Here is a 21,204-nt window from a genome sequence, read left to right as displayed (position 1 = left end):
GCCAGCACTGGTGGGAGGCAGATGACAAGTGCGGCCGTAGCTGTAAGAAAGTACTTATATTATTTTGTTTATGAAGCCGATGTTCCTGCGATTCATGTTTTTTGATGTGTTAAATTATTTCTAAAATAATAGCTACGTGCATTCGTGGTTTTTGGGTTTAAAAGTTTTGTCAAGAGTGTTTTTTAGTCAAGTCAAGTTTTCAAAAGTGAAATGACGCTTCTACTCGAGATACGCAGTTCAGCGTGTTGCTGTAGCCACGCATGCGCATTTGTTTTCCCGAGCATGTCGTCTCTCGATGACTTGAGAGAGCTGGAACAAAGAATTTTAGCTTGCATGTGTGCTCAGAATCCCGAATGTTGTCAACAGCACTCATGTGCGCTGCCATGCATTGAAGGACACAAGCGCCGCTGGTATACTGTGGAATTTTTTACTTTTTAATACTCATAAACTCAATTGTCGCAAATGTCTAATAATATACGAACAGAAATTTTAAATAATAAGTATGCAGTACTTAATAAAAGCTGACTGTAATCTCCGATACTACATCTGAAGTACCAAGGCTTTACCAAGCCAGTTTGCGCCACTTATTGGTTTCTGATACTTTCTTTGCCAACATATTAAACTTTGCCAACTACTTAAATAACGAGCAGCGTGCTTGATTCTATCACTATAAATTGTGATCCTTTCATTTCTATCAACGTCTCAAACATTCTGGCCAGTTGTCAGTCCCTTTAACGCACACAATAATTTGCAAGTGACATGTTTCCAGACTTGTAAACAAACCATTTCATTAAGATATTGGCTGTAGAATATGACTGTGTGCATACCATAACAATGGAGTACTGTAACATTGTAGTAATATCACTATAAAATGCACATTTTTTTGCACCAAGAAAGCACAGTTTATGTGATGCCACAGAAGAGGCGCAAGATTATTATTATTATTTTTTGTCCTGAATTGCTGAAGTGTGCACAAATATATGAGCATAGTTACTGTGTTTCACTCCTCATGACCTTTAGCCTTCGAATTTGAGTGACAAGTGAGTCACTTACGTAGGAAGCCAGTGGACTGTCCCAACTTGCATTAATAATACAGGTTCACAGGATTTAATTATGAGTGCATATGCTCAGTGTATTGGAATGTTAGAATGAAATTTGAGCGGATTGAGGAATATTCTCAGAAAGGCAGATCCTATAAGTGTCCTTCCGAGTAGTCGTTAAGTGAAAGCTCCGCTGAATCTGTTATTAAACCAGGACAACAAAAATTAGCACACATGCATATTAGTGTTCCCATTTCTTCCCACAATAATATTAAAGGCAAATGTTTATTTTCCAGTACATGGTTTCAAGGGGATCGTATAAAAATGAAAGCTTTCCGTTAAGGGGTGTGTCTTCTGAACAAAGCTAAAAAGCCAGAATAAAGTTCGACTTTAAGATACTAAAGAGAAATGCAATTTTATTGTATTAGCAAATTACCTTTCTACAATACCAAAAACCCCACTCTTACCACAATGCGATGCTTGATAAGCCAGAAATGGTGCAAAAAGAAAAGACAGGTGGTGCCACCACCTTGAAGTTCCTGCACCAGCTTGCTGCAATGACGTCATGGATATTGATGGCATCTTCCAAGGCCCAGTTAATTGTTTTTGGTAAAAATTGACTGCATTGTAGTCTAAACTAGCCAAAGACTGAACATTACAAGTTTCGGGAGCTTTTACTGAGCCAGCGCAGCCCAAATACAAAAAAAATATTTTAAAATCTGCGACGTCCCATGCCAGAGCTGGGGTGTCGGCAAGAAATGAAACTTCGTCCTCCATTTTCTTTTCTAATAATCAACCCACTATAGTAAAATTAACGAAAATAGTTTTTAAAGAATACTTTAAGAGTCTAAACTGATTTAGTTTTTCCCTTTAATTTCAGAGTTGCAAGTTGCCAACTGAACAAAGGTGAACCAGGTCACAGATGAGTGAAAATGACCAAAGAATTGACAAGTAAATTTAATGTGCGATAACAGGGGAAAAAAAAAAAAAAAAAAAAAAAAAAAACATATGGGCCTACTCAGCCAGTGTTATTGGGGCCTAAGTGAAAACGTGACAACCTGCACACCTGAGGTCGGGCATGCCAGCTCCAGCTAAAATACTGCTCTGCACTGCTATGATACCATACACACAGAGCTTTTGAACAATGCTAGAGGAAGCCAGCGTCATTAGCAGAGGGAGAGCTGTTCCAAGTCTCCTCATACTATTTACATCCGAAAGCTGCACCATGTATACTATAAGGGATGGCGCAGTCAACATCTCCTGGAATAATTTCATTTTTACCACCTGGAATCGGTAAACATGACGCTAGATGGAATGTGGCATCATTTGATATTGCACTGCCCCACTGAAATATGGTCACCACACTAGGTAAAAGGGCTGACCTTGAGTTTAACCTTAGAATACAGTTGCTGCCGAGTCACCATAGCAGGCCTCAGCATTACTTGTCCTTTTATACATCATGCTGAAACTTGTAAAACAGCTACATGCCAACCTTAATAAGCTTAGTTGCCCTCTTGTCCTTCAAAGACAATGGAACACATATGCATGTGGTTAAGTTTTACTTTATTTACAAATTTGAGATGCTTTCTAACGAAATGACGCTAAGTGGTCAATGGGATGGCAGCAATCACAGAAACTTCACTCAGACTTCATCTTCATTCAAAAGCATATTTGGAATGCCATCGGTTATTGGGAACTTCCTGCCTGTTTCAGGGCACACAAGCTCTCCAGCAACAACCTCCACCTGGAAAAAAAAAAAATTGCTAGACTTCAGTGACTCTGATTCCCTGAACTCAATTACTGCTAACAGCAGTTATGAGCCCATGAAACTTAGACATGTTCAGAAAACTTTATGTGAGTTCAAGAACTCTGAGCTCCAGTGCCACTGGATGAACTCATGGAAACCCCCTGACAACACTAAGATGCTCTACCACAATCTGAAGTATGCAGACTGCATACAGCAGGAGACGTTTGCTGTCCACATGGCTACCCATTGACAAGCAACACATGTGATTAGCAAGCCTTCTGTGGACACTACATTTTTTTTGCTTCATGAATCTTGCAGAAAGCACACTGCAGTGCACATGCACCAAAGTTACTAGAACCAATAACACAGTTTCACAGCTCTGCTAGAAATATGGGCCCGATGACGGTTTCGTGCACTAGCAGCACTGCAGTCAAGTATTTAGTTCCAATACACATTGTAGGGGTCGCATACACAAAGCCTTTTGTTCGTAGCTGTTCACCAATGGCCATCCGCATTCGCTATATGCCCAACATTGTGATTGGCTGGTGCATGCTTTTATGAAGAGCTTTAGCCTAAGAACTTTTTGTGAATATGGGCCCTTGTCTGCTAAGGAGAAGGCAGCTGAGGGCAGAGGAAGCAAGTCATGGGAGTAAGGCATAAGCACTAATGAATGCTTGTTTACATCTCTCACAAATTATGTGCTATCAGCTCCTTGGCACGACCAATCACAAGAAAGGAATACAATCGAAGAAAAAGAAATGATACAAAATATGGCCCTCCATCCAACGTAAAGAGGGCAGAGAGCAGAATAAACACTAAGGGGGGCTTCATCAAGTCTGTTGTAACAACTGGCCTGTGGATGCAGTGAAAGAAGGTGAAATAAAACTACTTAACATCTTTGTGTTGTCTGCTGCTGTGTCATTCAGTATGTCTGCTTCACACTTTACATGTGTGCAAGTTTTCTCCAAAACAATACTCATGATGCTTTGTACAGGTGCAGAAATGCAGTTTCCAGAAGGATGGAATAAGTTTGCAACCTCATAAGTAAGAAAAAACATAATAGGATTTTAAAAATTGAACCTTCAATGCTACTGCCTAAACCAGACAAAACTGGCACAACATTCATGACTCTAGAATACACCACTAGTTTGTGAATGTGACATATGCAAAAAAAAAAAAAAAAAAAAAAAAAGGAACTGTAGCTGATGTTGAGACTGTTTTATTTTTGATGGGGCATCAAAGATAAAAAAAAAAAAAAAACACTATTGAAAGACACTTACTCAATGCTCCACATGGGGTCCTGTAAGGTATTTTGAAATAAATAAATAAATATTGTTATGGAGCACGCCGTAGTGAGGAACTCCGAATTAATTTTGATCACCTGGGGTTCTTAAACCCCTTAGTCATTTTATTATATCAAGAAATTCCTTACCCAGAACGCTTTATTTTACTCGTAGAATAAATAAAAGTAGCACACTAAAGTTTATTGTACGCTATAGTACCTAAGCACCAACTACTTGCTAGTAATCAACAAAAATTATGGAAGGAACATATATACAGTAATTTTCAGTCTGTCACATCAGCTGTGCAAGCTAACAGTGCATGTGACTAAGGGAGCTTTAGCAGCGTGTCGTACAGCTAGAAACAAGGGATTAAGCAGAGTGGCTTTTTGACTGGTTTCATCGACTATCGTCAAAATTCAGCTCATCATCTAGAAAACACTGAATATATTAAAACAATTCAGCTGGTGAGCTTACAGTAAACTTCTTGCAGGGTACAGAAAAAAAAAAAAAAAAAAAGGAAACAGTAGAGGTTTCAGCGGGCTGTTCACGACACTTTTAGTTCACAGACGAGCACGTGCGATATCATCCTCTGAGCTTTGCTCTTTGTCTTCATCTCGTGAGCTGCTCACCTTGGTGATCATCACAGTTGTCTTCACTTCCTGAAATGACCTAAACCTTGATATCTGAACCATCACAGCCCTGAAGAAAAAGATGACGAAGAAATGCCTTCTTTTCCGGAAGACGGGCCGGCGATATGCAATGCCTCTGCCAGACGCCATTTTGAGAACGCCGGTTGCCCCCCCAAAAAATGCACTCCAGTGGAAGAAGAAAGATATCACCGGTCACGTACTGCCATCTGCCATCCAAAACAATTGGGCCGCAGACGAGCACATCTCGTCAAAAAAGTTCAAGGGCTGAACAAATACTGAAAGGTCAAGCCACACTCGTCCTAAGCGCTTTGCGGAAACCCTTGTTTGCAATTGACAATTATCACAGATCATCGAGAGCATGGGAAACAAATGTCAGTTTTTCAATACCGACGTCTTGACTTCAAGACCTGAGGTCCAGCATTTTTTTTTTAAGTGTTGTTAAGACGAGTGGCCTATACACTCTAGATTCGAGTTTTCAAAAGCAAATAGACAAAGTATGAAATCCTCTTTAGTGAACTATGCCAGACGAGAGAAAAGTATGTGCCCAATTTACTCTGCAGGAGCATTTAGGCTGCACTACATGAAGTGCATTGCAATGCATGATATGATATTCATATTTTAGGATTATTTGCATTCTGTAACTTGTAATTAATTTGGGTGAGAGACCTATAGCAAGCTTTTTTTTAATTTGCTATTTTAGAGACACTAAAGAGATACATACCTTCATTTGTTTCTCCGATAATGTGGTTTGCAAGCACAATAAATAAAGATAGGCTTCCCTCTAATTCAAATACATCATTTGCACTGCAGCATGCAGATGCAAACACACTTTTTTACACGAGAGAACCTACACATCTCTCACCTCAAATAGTGTGTGATGAACTTGCTTCAGAAACTCTTCATTATGTTCATAATCTGGTACTAATGTCTTCGGCAATTCTGAAGCACAGCCAATCTGAAAGGAATAAATGGTTCCTCATGAGACACGTGCAGGTTAGTCAGGCACACATGATGTATAAAGCTTGGAAAGTTGAAACCTAAACACTTAAAACTTAGAAATGCTTTGGAGCCTTAACAAAATTGTTAAGACAGCTTCCCTGCACAGTAAAAACCCTTAGCTGCCTCTTCATAGCTTGCCAAAAGTGTATTTAATTCTGAAGCTCTATCTCAAGCCCACCTGCACGATAGTGAAAACTTTCTAGCGAGGTACAGGCAGTACAGCTGTCCTCGGGAAGTAACGACATGCTTGAAGACACCACAGTGCATTTGAGTTCTACTTTTCAGATGGTTTGCACCGCCATAATAAAGAAATGTTCATCGTGTGGGAAATCTGTCTCTACAGTTCTGCATGCATGGCACTTTTGTGCAAACTACAATGAAGAAAGCATTTGGAGTACTAGCCACCTATATCAACATTGGCACTGCTGCTTTGACAGTATGTACTGATTTTTCGAAAATTTTATCAATTCAGCAGTAACATTTCAAAATCTACTGACCTTATCTTGGCTTGTCAAGCTGAATTGAACTACTATTATTTCAATCAGGTAAGTCAATCTGCTTTTTGTTTGTATAATGAAAGGTTTAAGCGGCTTTGCAACACTTTTTGAACATGGCAAACCAAATTTTCGAGTTACTATTCAATGCTGTCATAGACAACCAGGCCTAATATTAGTGTACATGGAATTGGGAGCCCATAATTTCACTTGAAAGATTTCCTGGTCCTTTCATTCAAATTTTCAGAACCTTGACACTTACTTATAAGCTGAACTAAAAATTAAGGCTACTGAACAGATTTCTTAAGATGTTATGACTACAGTGCCTCTGGCAGAAGCAAACGCTAGTAACTATCATCTCTGATGGGGTGATGATGCCATCTGATGGAGAATGGTACCACTACTCCAATACTATAGCCTAAGAGATTGGGCAGTTGTGCCCTGCGATCCTGAGGTCATGCTGATACAAAAGCTTGGAGGGATGACGGAGAGTGCACGGTGGGCATTGTTCCACGTAGGCAAAGCTTTCCAGTGCATTTCTAATGATACAAAGAAGGGGAAGGCAGTGAGGGAATTGTAGCAGCAGCACTTCATTGCTGGTAGATTGATTCATACATGGAAGTCAAAAACCCTTTTGTTGGACAATATTCCTGAGAAGATGCCCTTTATTAATAGACACAGTCTACACCTTTTATAGAAGGTGCTGCAGGGCTCCTCTAACTTAGAACTTTATTACATGCACGTTTATTACAGCCTGCCACATGCAGGGCAGTGTGGCAGGCTAGCTGGTGCAAGGTAAAACATATAAAATCAAACAAACATAGCACATCTCTTGGCACTGTGGTGGCTCCGCACTATTTTGCTTTCCTCATATATCGTTCTATCATTCCACACATGTCCGCACAGGCACTATATTCCTTATACCAGGTTAAATTTCACAGGCTTACCATGATCGCTGTCTCTCGATCACTGTCCCTCAAACAAGTACAGGCGAACCTCAATATAACGAGATATGGCACAGATATAACTAAATATCAGATATAACGAAGTAAATAAAAATGGTTCTCATCAATATAAGCATGCAACAAATATATGCTTAGAATTATTATAAGGAAGGTATATTTTTGTCCGATGCAACTTTGTTATAATGAGGTTCGACTGTACAGCAAATATGTTCATTACGAGTGCAGCAGCGCAAAACAAGACAAGGAAGTAAATAGGACGATCTCGTCTTGTCTTACACTACCATACTAATAATGAATCATTACCAACTAGCCAGAATGTCAGTTCTATTGTCAGCAAAAAGTGACATTTAGTAAAATATGAAGTTTATGCAGCATAACTTTGTAGTTTCCCTCAAAATATTTTATTTATTTATTTATTTATTTAGTACTGCCAGCCTGTTTTACAGACCCTAGGCAGGAGTGGGATGTACTTAAAACTACAACATCTGAAACACAAAAAAAGAATGTTCCCCAAGAAAGACATTGGATACCCCAAGAAAAGATATTGACTGCGAAATACAAAAATCACAAAAGCCAATAATGACAATAAAGCACTAATAACAACAGTAAGCAGAAAAGAAAAACAATGCGTTAGGCACGAGCGTCATCGTAATGCACCTCAAAGGTGGAAACAAGCAAAGAGTCATCTCATTACATTGCAGAAAAGGAAGAAACAAAGAAACAAACATGTGTGAAATTTTGCTAAAGCATGCTCAGAATATTCAGTGTAGGTTTACAGTGTACTGTAAACGAGGTCAGAAAGAGAGACAGGGACATCTGTCACACATAGCACTACGTGTGCAAGTCCCTCTTGTCCTTGTTTGTGCGCTACCTATGTAACATTGAAATCCCTACGCTTATACCCCAGTCACAAAGGACACTTTCTATCGCAATCAAGCCCAATTAGCATCGAATTTGTCGATCACGAATGGCTCCTTTCCGCAGTTTATACAAAGGAGCCAATTGGTATCGAGAAATTCAATCCCAATTGGACTTGATAGCGATTGAAAGTGCCCTGTGTGACACTCCTTTGTCTCCCTCCTTTTGCAGTATGGCACATTTTCAGAGGCAGTTTTGCATGCTCTTGGTTTCACCAGAACCCTCAAGCTGTTGCGTGCTGCTTGCCATTTACGTGCAATGCAGAAGCGTCAAGTGTGCGACATTATCTTGTAGCCGGATCGAGGGCTTCTTCGAGAACAAAGGCATACAGGCTTTTGCTTACCTCTCCCCGACCACCAGCGTAAAGCTTTCGTTCTTTTTTTCCCCATGTATGCAAACAGATGGTTAGAGCGTTCTTTCTTACTTTAATTAGTGTTTTGGAAAATATGACTGGCCAGACCAGCCAATAAATTTCGTTGATGCCCATCTCTGTATGTTTAGTATTATCACCAAAGCATCTTGAGCAGTGCAGTAACTGCCAGAGCTTCACCGACGTATGGTATCTGGATAGCGCAGCAGAACACGAGAAGAAACGAAGATAAGCGCTAACTATCAACAATGAAATTTATTTCCGGGACTGGTCGTACTTATACACAAAAAACCCACGTGCACAGCGACATCAACTCTGATCCTCTCGGCCGCTGACCAATGTATCAGCAGACCGTCACTATCATTGTCCGCGAGAGAGAGTTAGATTATTTGCGTATGCCATGAAAGCTGACTGCATTTGCAATGCATCATTTAGGTTTCTTGGTGTTTTCTTGATGTAACAGTTTTAGATTGCTTTTATGCTGTCAAGTACGTATCTTCAGAGTTGATATCGCTGTGCACGCCAGTTTTTTGTGTATAAGTACGACCGGTAAGGGAAATAAATTTCGTTGTTTTAGCGCTCGTCTTCGTTTCTTCTTGTGTCCGTTTTGCTGCGCTATCCAGATACCATTCCATAATGACCGACCAACAAGCCCATATCGCCACCCTCACCGACGTAGTTTATGAAGAACTATTTCCAGACACCAGACGAAATAAAGATTGTGATAAAATAAAGGACCCTAAACATCTATCGATTTTTTCCAAATGCTTTGTAACACTGATCTACATAAAACATTCTAAAGAGCACGGATTCCAAGAAAACCCCAATCCTCGGACAGTTTATACAGCTCTGTTAATATTTCAACAAAATTCGCTGCGCGCTGTATACGCAGAAAAAGATCCAAGTTAGTAGCTGTGCAAAATCAATTTAAAACTATGAAACGCAACGTCAGATGCATACGCTTTCGGCTGCTTGGTAAAGGGCATCCCAGTCCAGCTTCGGAATCATGCGACACACGAACTCCGGATTAAAATCCACTGATATCACTTTTGTTTCGCTTGCCTGAAATAAGAAGAAAAGGAAATATTAGCACGTGAATACCAATATACAAGTGAGCCAGAGAGAACTTGCCACGATGCCAAGAGGAAAACCAGTGTTAACACCCTTGATGCACTTCGATGTCATCATATTGTGCGTAAGCAGCTTCATTCAGCCGTTGAGCAGTGATTCCAGTAATTTCAAGCCCAAATATGGATATGAAATGAGGAACTAACAGCACAGAACACCTATTGCTAACAGCTCAAAACGCTCAGGCGCAGGAAAGCATGGATAGCGCGGCCACCGTGCGGCCTTAAGGAACTAGCCTAGAATATAAGAACGTGGCATAAGCAGAGTAAAGCCGGCGAAACTTTTGCGGTAATCAGCCGTCAGAGGCGCTGTTGTCTTGTTCTCGTTTTTTGCATAGCCAGCCCACTAAAAAAACGCACTAGCTGCAGTGACGCAGCATAGCGGCTGCTTACAGAAAGGTCCTCCGCGCGGAGGCAATGAAAGCCGAGTTGGCAGAGAGACAGATTCCATAATCTAGAGTAGCGCTATTTGTCGATGTCGCTGATGCTGTTAATATAGACAAGCGAAACTATAGAGCTAGCATAATACTTTATGATCAAAACCATTGACGAAACTCAATTTTCTATAAGTGTGTTGTTCACTTTATACATTTAAAATCAGAAAGCAATTGGCTGTAACCAGATTATATAACCAGATTTTGCCTGCCATTCGGCCACACTCGGCGAAATAACTCGCCTTTCGTCCAATGTTTCGTCTTTGCGCCTGGCTACGTCTGGCGAGTAGAAACAATCGAAATCCGTGGAGAGCGAGTCAGGGGGGTCAGGGCAGTGCCGTTCGGTAGGTATATACAGTGCGATCAGAAGAAAGTCGTTGGCAGGTCTGTAGGACCTAGAGGACTGTAGGTAGACACGTCGTGCCGAGACCTGATAGACGCGTGACAGCTGACGCATTCACGGCACGCCCACTGTAACGGTACGATATGGATGACATGCTATTTCAGTTGCGATTCAGCTGCAAACAGCTCGAACGACTCTCCAAAAAGGCTGAGAAAGATGAGCGATTGCAGAAAGCAAAAATCAAGAAGGCCTTGCAACAGGGCAACGTCGAAGGTGCACGAATCTATGCTGAGAACGCCATCCGCAAGAAGAACGAAAGCATCAATTACCTGCGCATGGCTTCTAAAGTGGACGCTGTGAGCTCCAAGATCAAGAGTGCCATAGCTATGAAGCAGGTAAGAAGTGAGGTATACTATTGAACTTTAAAGCATAGAGGTTATCGAAACTGCGTGGTATGGCCTGATGCAAGAGGAGAGCGTATGTATGTCTTTCGTATTTGGTATAATTGTCGTTTTTACCACATGCTAAGCGCCAACAAACTGTTCGCGGTAATCATTTGGTTATTCGTAACCCTGATCATCATGGAGTTAACTTCTGAATTTCTACATGGTCATAAATCATTTGCCACCTTCAATGGAGAACAATATCTCAAGGACAAACATATTACGTATCCGTCCCCTCTGTGGTGTCCACACTTTTTGGTCTTCATGTGCGAGCTAGGGAGTGTATTCATCAAATCAAGTAAAATCTTTATTTTCCACCATGTACATTGCAGACAGAGGACAACGGAAAAAAAGTTGCCAGTAGCTTTTTCGGAATGATCATTCATGAGGATGCCACTTTCAGCACGTGGGTATCAAATGTTACGAACACAATTTGGGAATAAGTACCGTTTTGTAATTGTCAAAATGCGTGTGGATGTCAGGTACATTGACAGCTAGGGTCGTATGACCTTCTCCTGAAAGCTTCTAGCTGCCATTCCGTTGACATGAATGCCGTCACAGTGGTCTTGTTAATCTGAATGACTTCATTCTGAGTGCACGCCAGGTACATTGACAGCTAGGGTCGTATGACCTTCTCCTGAAAGCTTCTATCTGCCATTCCGTTGCCATGAATGCCGTCACAGTGGTCTTGTTAATCTGAATGATGACTTCGAAAATTCTGAGTGCATGCCATCTTAATGCCTCATAGTGTTCCAGTGCCACTGAGAGATGAGAACATGATGTAGCTGTTAATTAAGCAACAAGAATTTGTTAATTGAAATGGATGTCCGTAGCAACTGTCAGGCATCATCACATGAAGCCGAAACTGTTGCCAGATGCATTTGTTCCAGAACATTAGTTTACATGACCAGTGTCCAGAAGTGCAGAGAAATGTCGCTTCAGGACACTGTTTGAGTGAATAGAGATATCCTCTGGTATGGGAAGAGTAGCTCGCTTTTTCACACTGTCACCTTAGGGCATTTCATTTGCTTCTATCTCTTCTATTACTAAATAATTTTGAAAAAAATCACTGCCCAAGCACTCCGTACAGATGGTTAACCAGCGAAGCTGAAACTTGCGGCCCCGGTGTTCATGACTGGGTTAATCCCGACGGTTCATTAAAGTATTTCTCAATTATTGGTTACATCTTTGTGTTTGTTATTGAGGTTACACACACGGTTCGGCTGCGACGTCACTGACGGTATGCCTGCAGTCCGCCGTTGTCGCTTGCATTCGATGTCCCGAGTTTGCTCGGCGGCGTGGGTAGCAGCATCCGCCTGCCATTGCCGCTTGTGATTCTTTAAAATTAAATTGCTTCAAAATTAAATCTGTCTGTTACGTAAGACAATGAATGGTTCATACCCGCTTAAGCAATGGCTCATACCCCCGTAAACATGGCCTCCCCATTATGACGACAGAAGAGAAGGGAAATTCTACGCTGGAATGATGAGCAGCAAGGGAGCCAGCTGTGGAAGAAGACGACAACGAATGCGGGAGCTGTGGCACTAGCACGAGCACAACCCGAGGGGCGCCAATAAGCCAGCTGCAGAAGAAGACAACGCTCGAGCCAATGCTGATGATGATAGTTTTCTGTACACAGGCGACGGACAGACGCTTTTTTGTTTCACCTAACCATATAAAGCTTTGCTTTAAAATGTTTGTGGTAGCACAGTCCCGGGATGGCGCTCTACAGCTTGCTGCACCAAAGCTACTGTAACCACAGCTACTGTAACCAAAGTTGTCAACAAGGCCTAGTATGGGGCCCTTAGAAATGTGGCTGTAAGCATTGTCTAAGTTCATGCATTTGATAGTTGACATGCAAATAAACTACCATTGTTGAAAGAGAGCATTATAGGCCTTCATACCAACCTTGACCAAATTGTTAGTTTAATTAAGGTAAACTTAATATTGATCCTGATCACAGCCATGTTATGACTGTATATTACTGTGGCATCTTGATGCAGGGGCTAGAAACTCGTTGCTATAACCTAGAAACTGCATAAGGTACAAGATACAAACCTCTTGAAACACACGAAAGTGCACAGGCCTTTCACTTCGACCCAGCTCTTGTCGTGTGCTATGGTTGCCTTGTTCGCTGCTGAGAAAGCTCATTAGTGAAGTAGTATTGTTCATTCTTCTGCAGTGTTGTTCATGAGCTTAGTTTGCTTGTGCTAGTATTTATGCACCCTTTCTGAGCCTTCCATTGTAGCTTTCAAAGGTTCTTTGGTGTTGGAACAGTAGTTCTCTTGAAAAAATTTCTATTTATTTATTTTATTTATTTTACAATACTGCCAATCTCTTGCGAGATCATAGTGGGCGGGGCACAGAATCAAAATAAATAAAATCGCCATAAATAAAACTAGTACTCAGTGTAGGCATTAGTAATACTGGCCGGGTAACAGAGATAACATACTAAGAGATTATTTCTTAGAGGAAAAAAAAGTAACACTAGTTAATGTAACTGAGATGCTCATAGTGCTTTTTCTAATATGGATACAAAACTGTTTAATGACTCAGTGTTAGTGATTTCTTTGTCTAATTTATTCCATTCCCTAATTACAAGTGGAAAATGTGAATATTTAAGACAGTTTGAGTTGGCTGAGAATTCGTCTAGTGTTCAGGAGTGCTTATGTCGGGTTGGTCTGGTGGTAGTTAAAATTAACTTATATGTATCAATTTTAATGTCGCCATTCAGACATTGGAACAAAAACTTTAGTCCTGATAGTTTCGCTCTGTTTTCAATAGTTAGTAAACCGGCTTTATTTATCATTTCTTTTGGCAAATCAGTTTGTGTGTATTGGTTGAATACAAACGTGATTGCTCCATTGCTTTCATGTTGGCAAGCTTTTGTGAATGGTTATCTTTTTAGGTCTACAAAACACACACAGCTACTTCATGGTAAACTACTGTATTTCTGTGCTGATGCATTGCATGAAAGTTTGACAGGTGAAGCACCACAATTGGCTCACCTAGACCATCGTCATATCATCCGTTGCCTTTGTGACCTTTACCTGTTTTCATCAAGATTTACGTCAGCCTTATCATTTCATATCAGTGGACATGTTATTAGTCTGCCTATTACCCAACATTCCCTTACCAAGCATCTTAAATCCGCCGTGGTGGCATAGTGGTTCTGGTGTTGCGCTGCTAAGCCTGACAGGGTTTGTACAGTTCTCAGAGACAGAAATTTAATGATATTCAAGTACTTTCAAGGCCCTATAATAGCTTTTTCAAAGGCGCAGAGCGGAATCCCATATAGCAATTTTTTACTATAACAATGTTTCCAAGACACTATAGCTAAACTTAGACATAACGAAGTTGGTAAAATTGGCACTTCGTCATACTGAAATTGAACATTTTATGCAGATAAGTAGAGTCGCTGACATATTTTTCTCGCATGGAAGGGGCCAGCCCCTTCGCACAGCCGGAAAAAAACGAATTTCAAGAGGAAAAAGTCATCTTTTTTTTTTTTAATTTAAGAGTCCGCAACCAAAGATACACTTTCATGCTGTATCGATTTCTTAACATCGATGGTACAAAACGAAGCTTTCGCGTTCACTCCGCCACCGTGGCCGGTAGCGTCGTCTACAGTGGGATGAATTTGCACCCGCCACAGATTAACTTCAAAGACAAAGCGCGACGGTCGCTTGAAAAGGCAAGAGCAAAGCCGCCACCGCACCACCTTTTATGCCACGCACCAGTGTGGCAGGATTTCGCTGCATTGCCAGCCTCACGCGCCTTTCTCCCGTCTCCTTCCGCTCTTCCGAAACACGAGTCCAACCGTGCCGACGAGGAAGGGGTGGAAGGGAGACAGGAGAGAGCACAAGAGGGTAACTGCGATGAAGGCGTGCCGCGCGAGTTAGAGGTGAGTGTGGCAAAGGTGTGTGGCACGCAGCTGGGTGCAATGTCGCGCTCCCCCCCCCCCCCCCCCCCCGCCCTGGTTTTTATTGTACTATTGTTTCTAACATATCAATGGCGAGTGTGCTGGGTCCACGCTGACCCACCATAAAAAGCTGGTCACAAAATTGATCATAGACTACATCACTCAAGAAACCTTGGTTCTGTTTCTTCTCGTTCATTACATAACGAGGGCTCGAATCCGGCAACACTGATGCCTTCAGGTAGCATATGTGGGTTTATTGACCACTTGCCATCACCCACAAAGATCACGTACTCGTGACGCCTGCGGCAGAATGGATGCTCGACATCCTCACCTAGGTTTGTGAGTGGTGGCGCTGGCTAACACTCCCAGGGTTAGTTCTAGTTATAAAACATAAATACCCCATAAAGTGGATGGGAAAACGGTGCTGCAGTAGCTCAATGGTAAGAGCATCGCACGCGTAATGCGAAAACGCCGGATTGTCCCCCGTTGTTTTTTCATCCATTTTCTTTTCCATTAATTCATCATTTCTTTAATTCAATTAGTAAGTACAAGTAATTTCCCCTATGTTGCCTTTGGTGTCATTGTTTGTTGGCTTCTTATGACAAGAAACTCAAAGGTGTTCAAGGGAAAAAAAGAATTTAGGACTTTCAAGGGCCTTGAAAACATATACTTTTAAATTTCAAGGGTTTTCAAAGGTTTCAAGGACCTGCGAGCACCCTGCCCGAGGTTGCAGGATCGAATCCCAGCTGCAGGGGCCGCATTTCGATGGGGGCGAAATGCCAGAACACTCGTGTACCATGCATTGGGTGCACCTTAAAGAAACCCATGTGGTCAAAATTAACCCGGAGTCCCCCACTACATCATGCCTCATAATCATATCGTGGTTTTGGTGCATTAACTCCCAGAATTTAACTTTGTTTATTATCTTACTTTTTCTGTACTAGTGTTCCTTGCATTCACATTTTCTTCATGATGATGTATTGATTACCTGTTATTTATAACTGTCTCCACACTATGAATAAACTACTCTCGTGTATATATCTGCTGTATGTGTGATATTGCACTTAATGTGCAATTATCGAAGTTCTATTATTTGTTGTCATAAGGACTGCATTAGTAGGCTAGTGTCCATCATACATGTTGCTCTAATATCACATTAAACAATGCTTATTTTTTCAAACTTGCTACTGTGCAGGTCACCAAAAACATGGGTGGTGTGGTAAAAGCGCTTGACAAGGCCATCAACTCAATGGACTTGCAGAAGGTATCAGCCGTCATGGAGAAGTTTGAGCAGCAGTTTGAGGATCTGGATGTGCGGAGCTCAGTGTTGGAAGACGCCATGGGCACAGCCACAACCACAACTGCACCTGCAGCCCAGGTAGACCAGCTGATCCAGCAGGTTGCTGAGGAGAGTGGCCTCGAAATGATAGACCAGCTCAACCAGGCAGGTGTAACACCAGCTGATACCATTGCTGCTTCCACAGGCCGCTCAAAGGCCGCTGAGGATGCCCTCACCAAGCGCCTCGCAGCTCTGCGTGACTGATGGCCACTGCAGTTGTGGTTGCTGTGGCCACCTAGAATGCTCTCAGTGGGGCAAGGTGGAGAGATTCAGGTTGTCCAGTGATTCTGTCCTACGTGCTGTGTTTTGTGCTGTGTAGCAAGCCTGCTATTCTACTGTATGGCCACCAATGCCACATTTTATAAGTGCACAAAACAGAAGAGCATATTACAGCAATTTATGATTTCAAAGTGTCCTGACTATTTTTGTCGTACTGCTTATCTTCACTCCTGTCTTCTGGCCCATTTGACTTGTACTAGGTTTACTTTGCTAGCAGAGGCACTCTCAGCACATGCTTTACAGTTTTTCTCATTGCTATGTCAATACTTTTAAAGTCCTTCATAAGCAATGACTCAAGAAGTTTATTTTGCATGAGAGATGTTATGTTGGGTTTTTAGAAAATTACTAGTTGTGGCTCTCAAGTGATTGCTGCTGTTAGCTGTCTTTGATGTGGCATGAGCTTGCTACATAGCAGTGTCCACTTTATTGATAGTGCTTACTGAATTCAGCATATGTTTATTGCATCTGTGTACTGCTCTTCAATGTCTGGATCACTTCCTTGGTCGAGGCAGAGAGTTCACTGCACTAAACTACACAAGCTGACAGCACAGCAAGGTGAACTGCAGTCACAAATGACAGCCATGACACTGTATTTGTTGACCAGTGAGAACGTTAGACTGAGGGGGGGGGGGGGGGTACATCAAGCCTCTTTAGGTGTACTTGGCAATCTAGTACTGGGGAGAATAAGCTAAAGAGAGTGTATGTTGTCACAAATTTTTTTAGAAGGGCAGCCTTATTATGATACACTGTATTTGAAAACACACTTGTGACATACTTTGTTTTTCCTTTGTGTGTGTGTGCATATTTGTGTCATATTGTTACGGTGGATTCGGACAGGGCCGTGCGTGCAAGAGAGAGACGAAGAAGAAGTGGTAGACTGTCTCCTAGAGCTGTGACCTTTGTACCAGCCTGCGCTTTTTAATAACGGGGCTCCTCAATCCTGGATCTGGCATTAATACTAGCCATCCTAGCATGCTCGTCGGGCTCTGATTCTGCGGGGTTATACTGGTTGGCCCATTGTGGAATGTGTGTGTACTTTTCACTTGGGCAGCTTTAAAACATTGTGTCACATCCTGCTTGGTCATTCACTCAAAGGGATCGGAGTGGCCATGCCTGAAACATTATCAGCTTCAACTACAGGTGTGTCGTGGCTCTCTGGGGGTTCCTGGTTTACCTCCGTTTTAATGCACTCACCTAATTTTGAGCGCTCCCGCTTCACTTCCTGTCTTGATCGGTTAATTTGTTTCTGGCTGTTCTTGCATCACCTCCTCTTTAATGGGTTCGCCTATTTCTGGGCCTTCCCACTTTATCTCCTTGATGAGTGTTTCTATTCCTAGGGACGATTCTGGATCATCGTCAGGGTGGGAATCGGAATTTCATGGCTGTTGTGCAGCTGTGACAATTCTCACGGTGTCCTTGTCCCTCAAGATCTGCATGGGCTCGTGCAGCGGCAGCAACGTGTCATTGAGGTAGAGCTCGCTTTTCTTGGGAACGCCGTATTTTGTTCGTATCAACTTTGCGAACTGCCTGATCGTCGTCGTCGCGGCTTTGTCGATAATGATGCACACCAAATTGTGTAGGCCGCGACGCGGAATCGCGCTCTGCAGGTCCAACTTCACTCTGACAACGGATCTACTCTCCGCCATGTTTCAATAGTTCATCTCTCTCTTGCGCGCACGGTCCTGTCTCAATGCACCGTAACAATATTTTCATGTTTTCTTGGTGTGGAGTCAATGCAAGATTAACGTTTCATTTTCTATCTACAAGCACTGTTTTTAGTGTGTGTTGATGGAAACTGTATACCCATTGCTAAGTGTACATATGACTAGTATGGTACTACAATAGCCCGGTGAATGCAAAATAGAAAAAGGTTTGACACTTGTAGTGGAAGACGTAACAGTGTGATCATATTAGTACTGTTAACTGCTGCAGAGATGATGTCCACAGATAAGGGCTGTGGCAGTAACATCGGGTAGCGGTTTCACCTATTGTTGCCGATGGGCACTGTTTCTTTGCTCCATACTTTTGCTTGATAGCATGCCTTTTACAGAATGGGTGCCACTGAAATCGGAGGCTATTGTATTATGGCCCATGAGACTAATTCTTTTTGTGGTAAAAATATGTTTCTTTGTAATGTAGTGCTACTATGAGGTGTACTTACAACATGCATTTTGTATGGGCATTCTGTGTGGTTTTAGGTGTTAGCACTATTTTTTATATAGAACACGTTTCCTTTTTCTTGAACTTTAATTCCGTAAACTGCCACAGCATTATAGCTGTTCAAACATTAACAAAGGATAGGAGTAGTCTCAAGATGGTAATAATAAGTTGAACGGTACTTGCAGAATGACATGCGACAGGAAAACTAGGAAGTTGAACACTCCATATGTGCAATTACTGAAAAGTGTGATGCCATGCCACTTTGAATCTTGTCACTACTGGCGATGTGAGCTCTGATCTAAGTGTATGAGCCAAAATTACACCAATGTCACACGAACTGGAGATGGTGGGAATGAAAGCATAGACATTAGTTGGCCCTAAATTGGCACGTTTCATTACGTGAGTATAGCACTAGATTTAATGTGTCAATGATAAATGATTAGGATGTATTAGGGGACGTGCGAAGTAGTTTTCAAACCTGTACTAACACAGCAGTTGATGTGAATGTTACAGCCACCAAACAATTGGGCGTTTGTGTGGTATTTTCTGAAACTTCACAAGATTTCCTTTTAATGTGGAAAGAATTGTGTGTGGTGCAGACACTTGAATTTGATGCTTCCTATGATTATGTATAATTTTCTTGTACGAAAGCAGCACAAAAATGTTAGATAAAAGTTTGGAAATTCTTTTTAGTAAATTAAATAAGTAGAACAAGAAAATACGCTGATAGCAAGGTGGCTCCGGACAGTGCTGTATTAGTTTGAATGTTATGTAATACGCCATGTTTTCTGGTGCACTTCTTTTTCTCCATAAAACTTGGCTCATGTTATGTGGAACACCCTCACACAAAAGGCATAAAGCAGTTGTAGCTTCCATAAACTTTTGACTGGCCATATTAGCAACACTTTTCTTTAGACAGTGTCACACCATGTCTGTACCACTGCACACAGGACATAGAAGGTTCCCAAACATTTCAAGCATGTTACTTGTTTAAGCATTGCATGGCACTGGAACAAAAATGGGAAGCATGTTTGGTGAATTTAATGTAACAATGCAAGATACACCTTAGCACATTTTACAATCTGTCTTTCACTTAGTGTGATCCGCAGTTTATTGGTTTTAGCCTCCAAAAGTTATTCTTAGAAGCACTAATTGGAGGGCTGCACATTAGCTTCTACCATGCGAGGGCATTCTTTATCGGGCACCAAAAACTCAGTACACAGGCATTTTTATGTTTTGCCTCCATTAGAATGCTTCAAACAAACCTGGGAATTGAATCCACAGCTTTGTGTAAAGCAGCAAATTACCATAGCCACTGAGCCATCATGGTAGTGTTTTTGCCCCCCCTTTTTTTTATCGTGGTCTAGCAGATATTGCGTTGAGAAAGTGAACTTGAATAAATTATCTTCATATACAGACTGTTACAGTACCCCTGTCCACATAAGAGTTTAATTGAGCAAAGTCTTCGTTTCAATGTGTGACAACAGTTTTATACAGCAAATCAACATGTATCACATCTCCAGGCAGCATAAAATGTACACACAAGCATCAGCAAACAAACAAATTATTTAGGTGCATGCCAAACTTGTCTAACATTTGTACAAAGTGAATGTAGGGTTTCCATTGCTGATACCCCTGAACACTGTAGTTACTATGGAATGCAGCGAGCATTAAAATTTGTGCTTGGCTTTAAGCCTATGATGAGTTTTATGTCGCTTTGTTGTAGGTAGGTACAGTGTACCTGCCCCATTTGTCTTATCAGAGCTTTATATGATGCTTATGCTGTACATACTGTAATTAAAAGATTTTATATCTGTCATGCGCTTCGTGATAGTCTGTTTTAATAAGATTACTTTTACAATTGCAAATGCACTGTTAACCTCTTGATCTGGGATTGCTGCGAAAGGTTAAAACAAATGGCACTTACTTTTGACAGTTGACTTTACTGTGCTCGACAGTTTTTGGCATAACTAATTCTAGCAGAAGCTGGTGTATGTTGGTCACCAAATGTTGGAACAGACCTTGTATGGGAACTTGGTAGCTGCTGGATATCTTTTTACTGACTGAGGACGCACATATTAGCATTAAAGGAGCCTTAATAATATTTGGACGTTTGAAATTTTCGCCCACGTAGTATACCAAAACACTGAGGTTGATATTTACTGTGGAAGCACTTCTCTTGGTCGCAAGAAACTTCATGGGAGCTGGTATATATGGAGCCACGGTGGGTTGGGAGTGTGGATTTGCAGTGTAGCAAGACCGAAAAAAATAGGAGCACCTCCATGATGTAGGGCCCCCATGCATCCTTGCATCTCCACAATGTAATGTGGAGGCTAGACAGCTGAAGGCAAGAGAAGATAGGCCTGGTTTGGGAACAATAGCCCAGGATAGTTTCCGTTGAGTGGCTAGGAGTGCGGACTGGTGTGCCCTCCCAGTAACATCGCATGCAGTGTTTTTGTTGTTGTATGTGGGCTAATATGATCTGCAAACAGCACTTTCGTGCACTTGACAGCAGGTGCACCAACAGTGTTGTTCAAAATATCCTTACTGGTGATTGCTTTGTATTTGGCAATAAAGCATAGCGAGAGCCATGATATCTGCTCAAAATTAAATCTTGTTTCCAGCAGTGCCACACACAGAATAATAATAGTAATATGAGAATTTAAATGTTGAGCGCACTAATGCGTAATG

At 41.7% G+C, this 21,204-nt stretch overlaps 2 protein-coding genes across 2 annotated transcripts; one reads left to right on the top strand and one right to left on the bottom strand.

Annotated features, from left to right (window-relative positions):
- Positions 1 to 2,582: 2,582 nt before the first annotated feature.
- LOC119436341 (multifunctional methyltransferase subunit TRM112-like protein) lies at positions 2,583 to 9,828 on the bottom strand. The gene is made up of 4 exons (XM_037703162.2): positions 9,598 to 9,828; positions 9,427 to 9,528; positions 5,583 to 5,675; positions 2,583 to 2,784 (listed from the first exon to the last, which is right to left on the bottom strand). The coding sequence occupies exons 1-4, from the start codon at positions 9,673 to 9,675 to the stop codon at positions 2,683 to 2,685; spliced, it is 375 nt and encodes a 124-aa protein (XP_037559090.1). The 5' UTR covers positions 9,676 to 9,828; the 3' UTR covers positions 2,583 to 2,682.
- A 444-nt stretch (positions 9,829 to 10,272) lies between these two features.
- Positions 10,273 to 20,324, top strand: LOC119436339 (charged multivesicular body protein 1a). The gene is made up of 2 exons (XM_037703160.2): positions 10,273 to 10,765; positions 15,931 to 20,324. Exons 1-2 carry the CDS (start codon positions 10,514 to 10,516, stop codon positions 16,276 to 16,278), a joined length of 600 nt encoding a protein of 199 aa, XP_037559088.1. The 5' UTR covers positions 10,273 to 10,513; the 3' UTR covers positions 16,279 to 20,324.
- Positions 20,325 to 21,204: the final 880 nt, after the last annotated feature.

This window comes from Dermacentor silvarum, chromosome 1 (assembly GCF_013339745.2).
Source record: "Dermacentor silvarum isolate Dsil-2018 chromosome 1, BIME_Dsil_1.4, whole genome shotgun sequence".
Lineage (NCBI taxonomy): Eukaryota > Metazoa > Arthropoda > Arachnida > Ixodida > Ixodidae > Dermacentor > Dermacentor silvarum.
The sequence above is the reverse complement of the archived record's forward strand: the minus strand, read 5'-3'. Positions and strand labels throughout refer to the sequence as shown.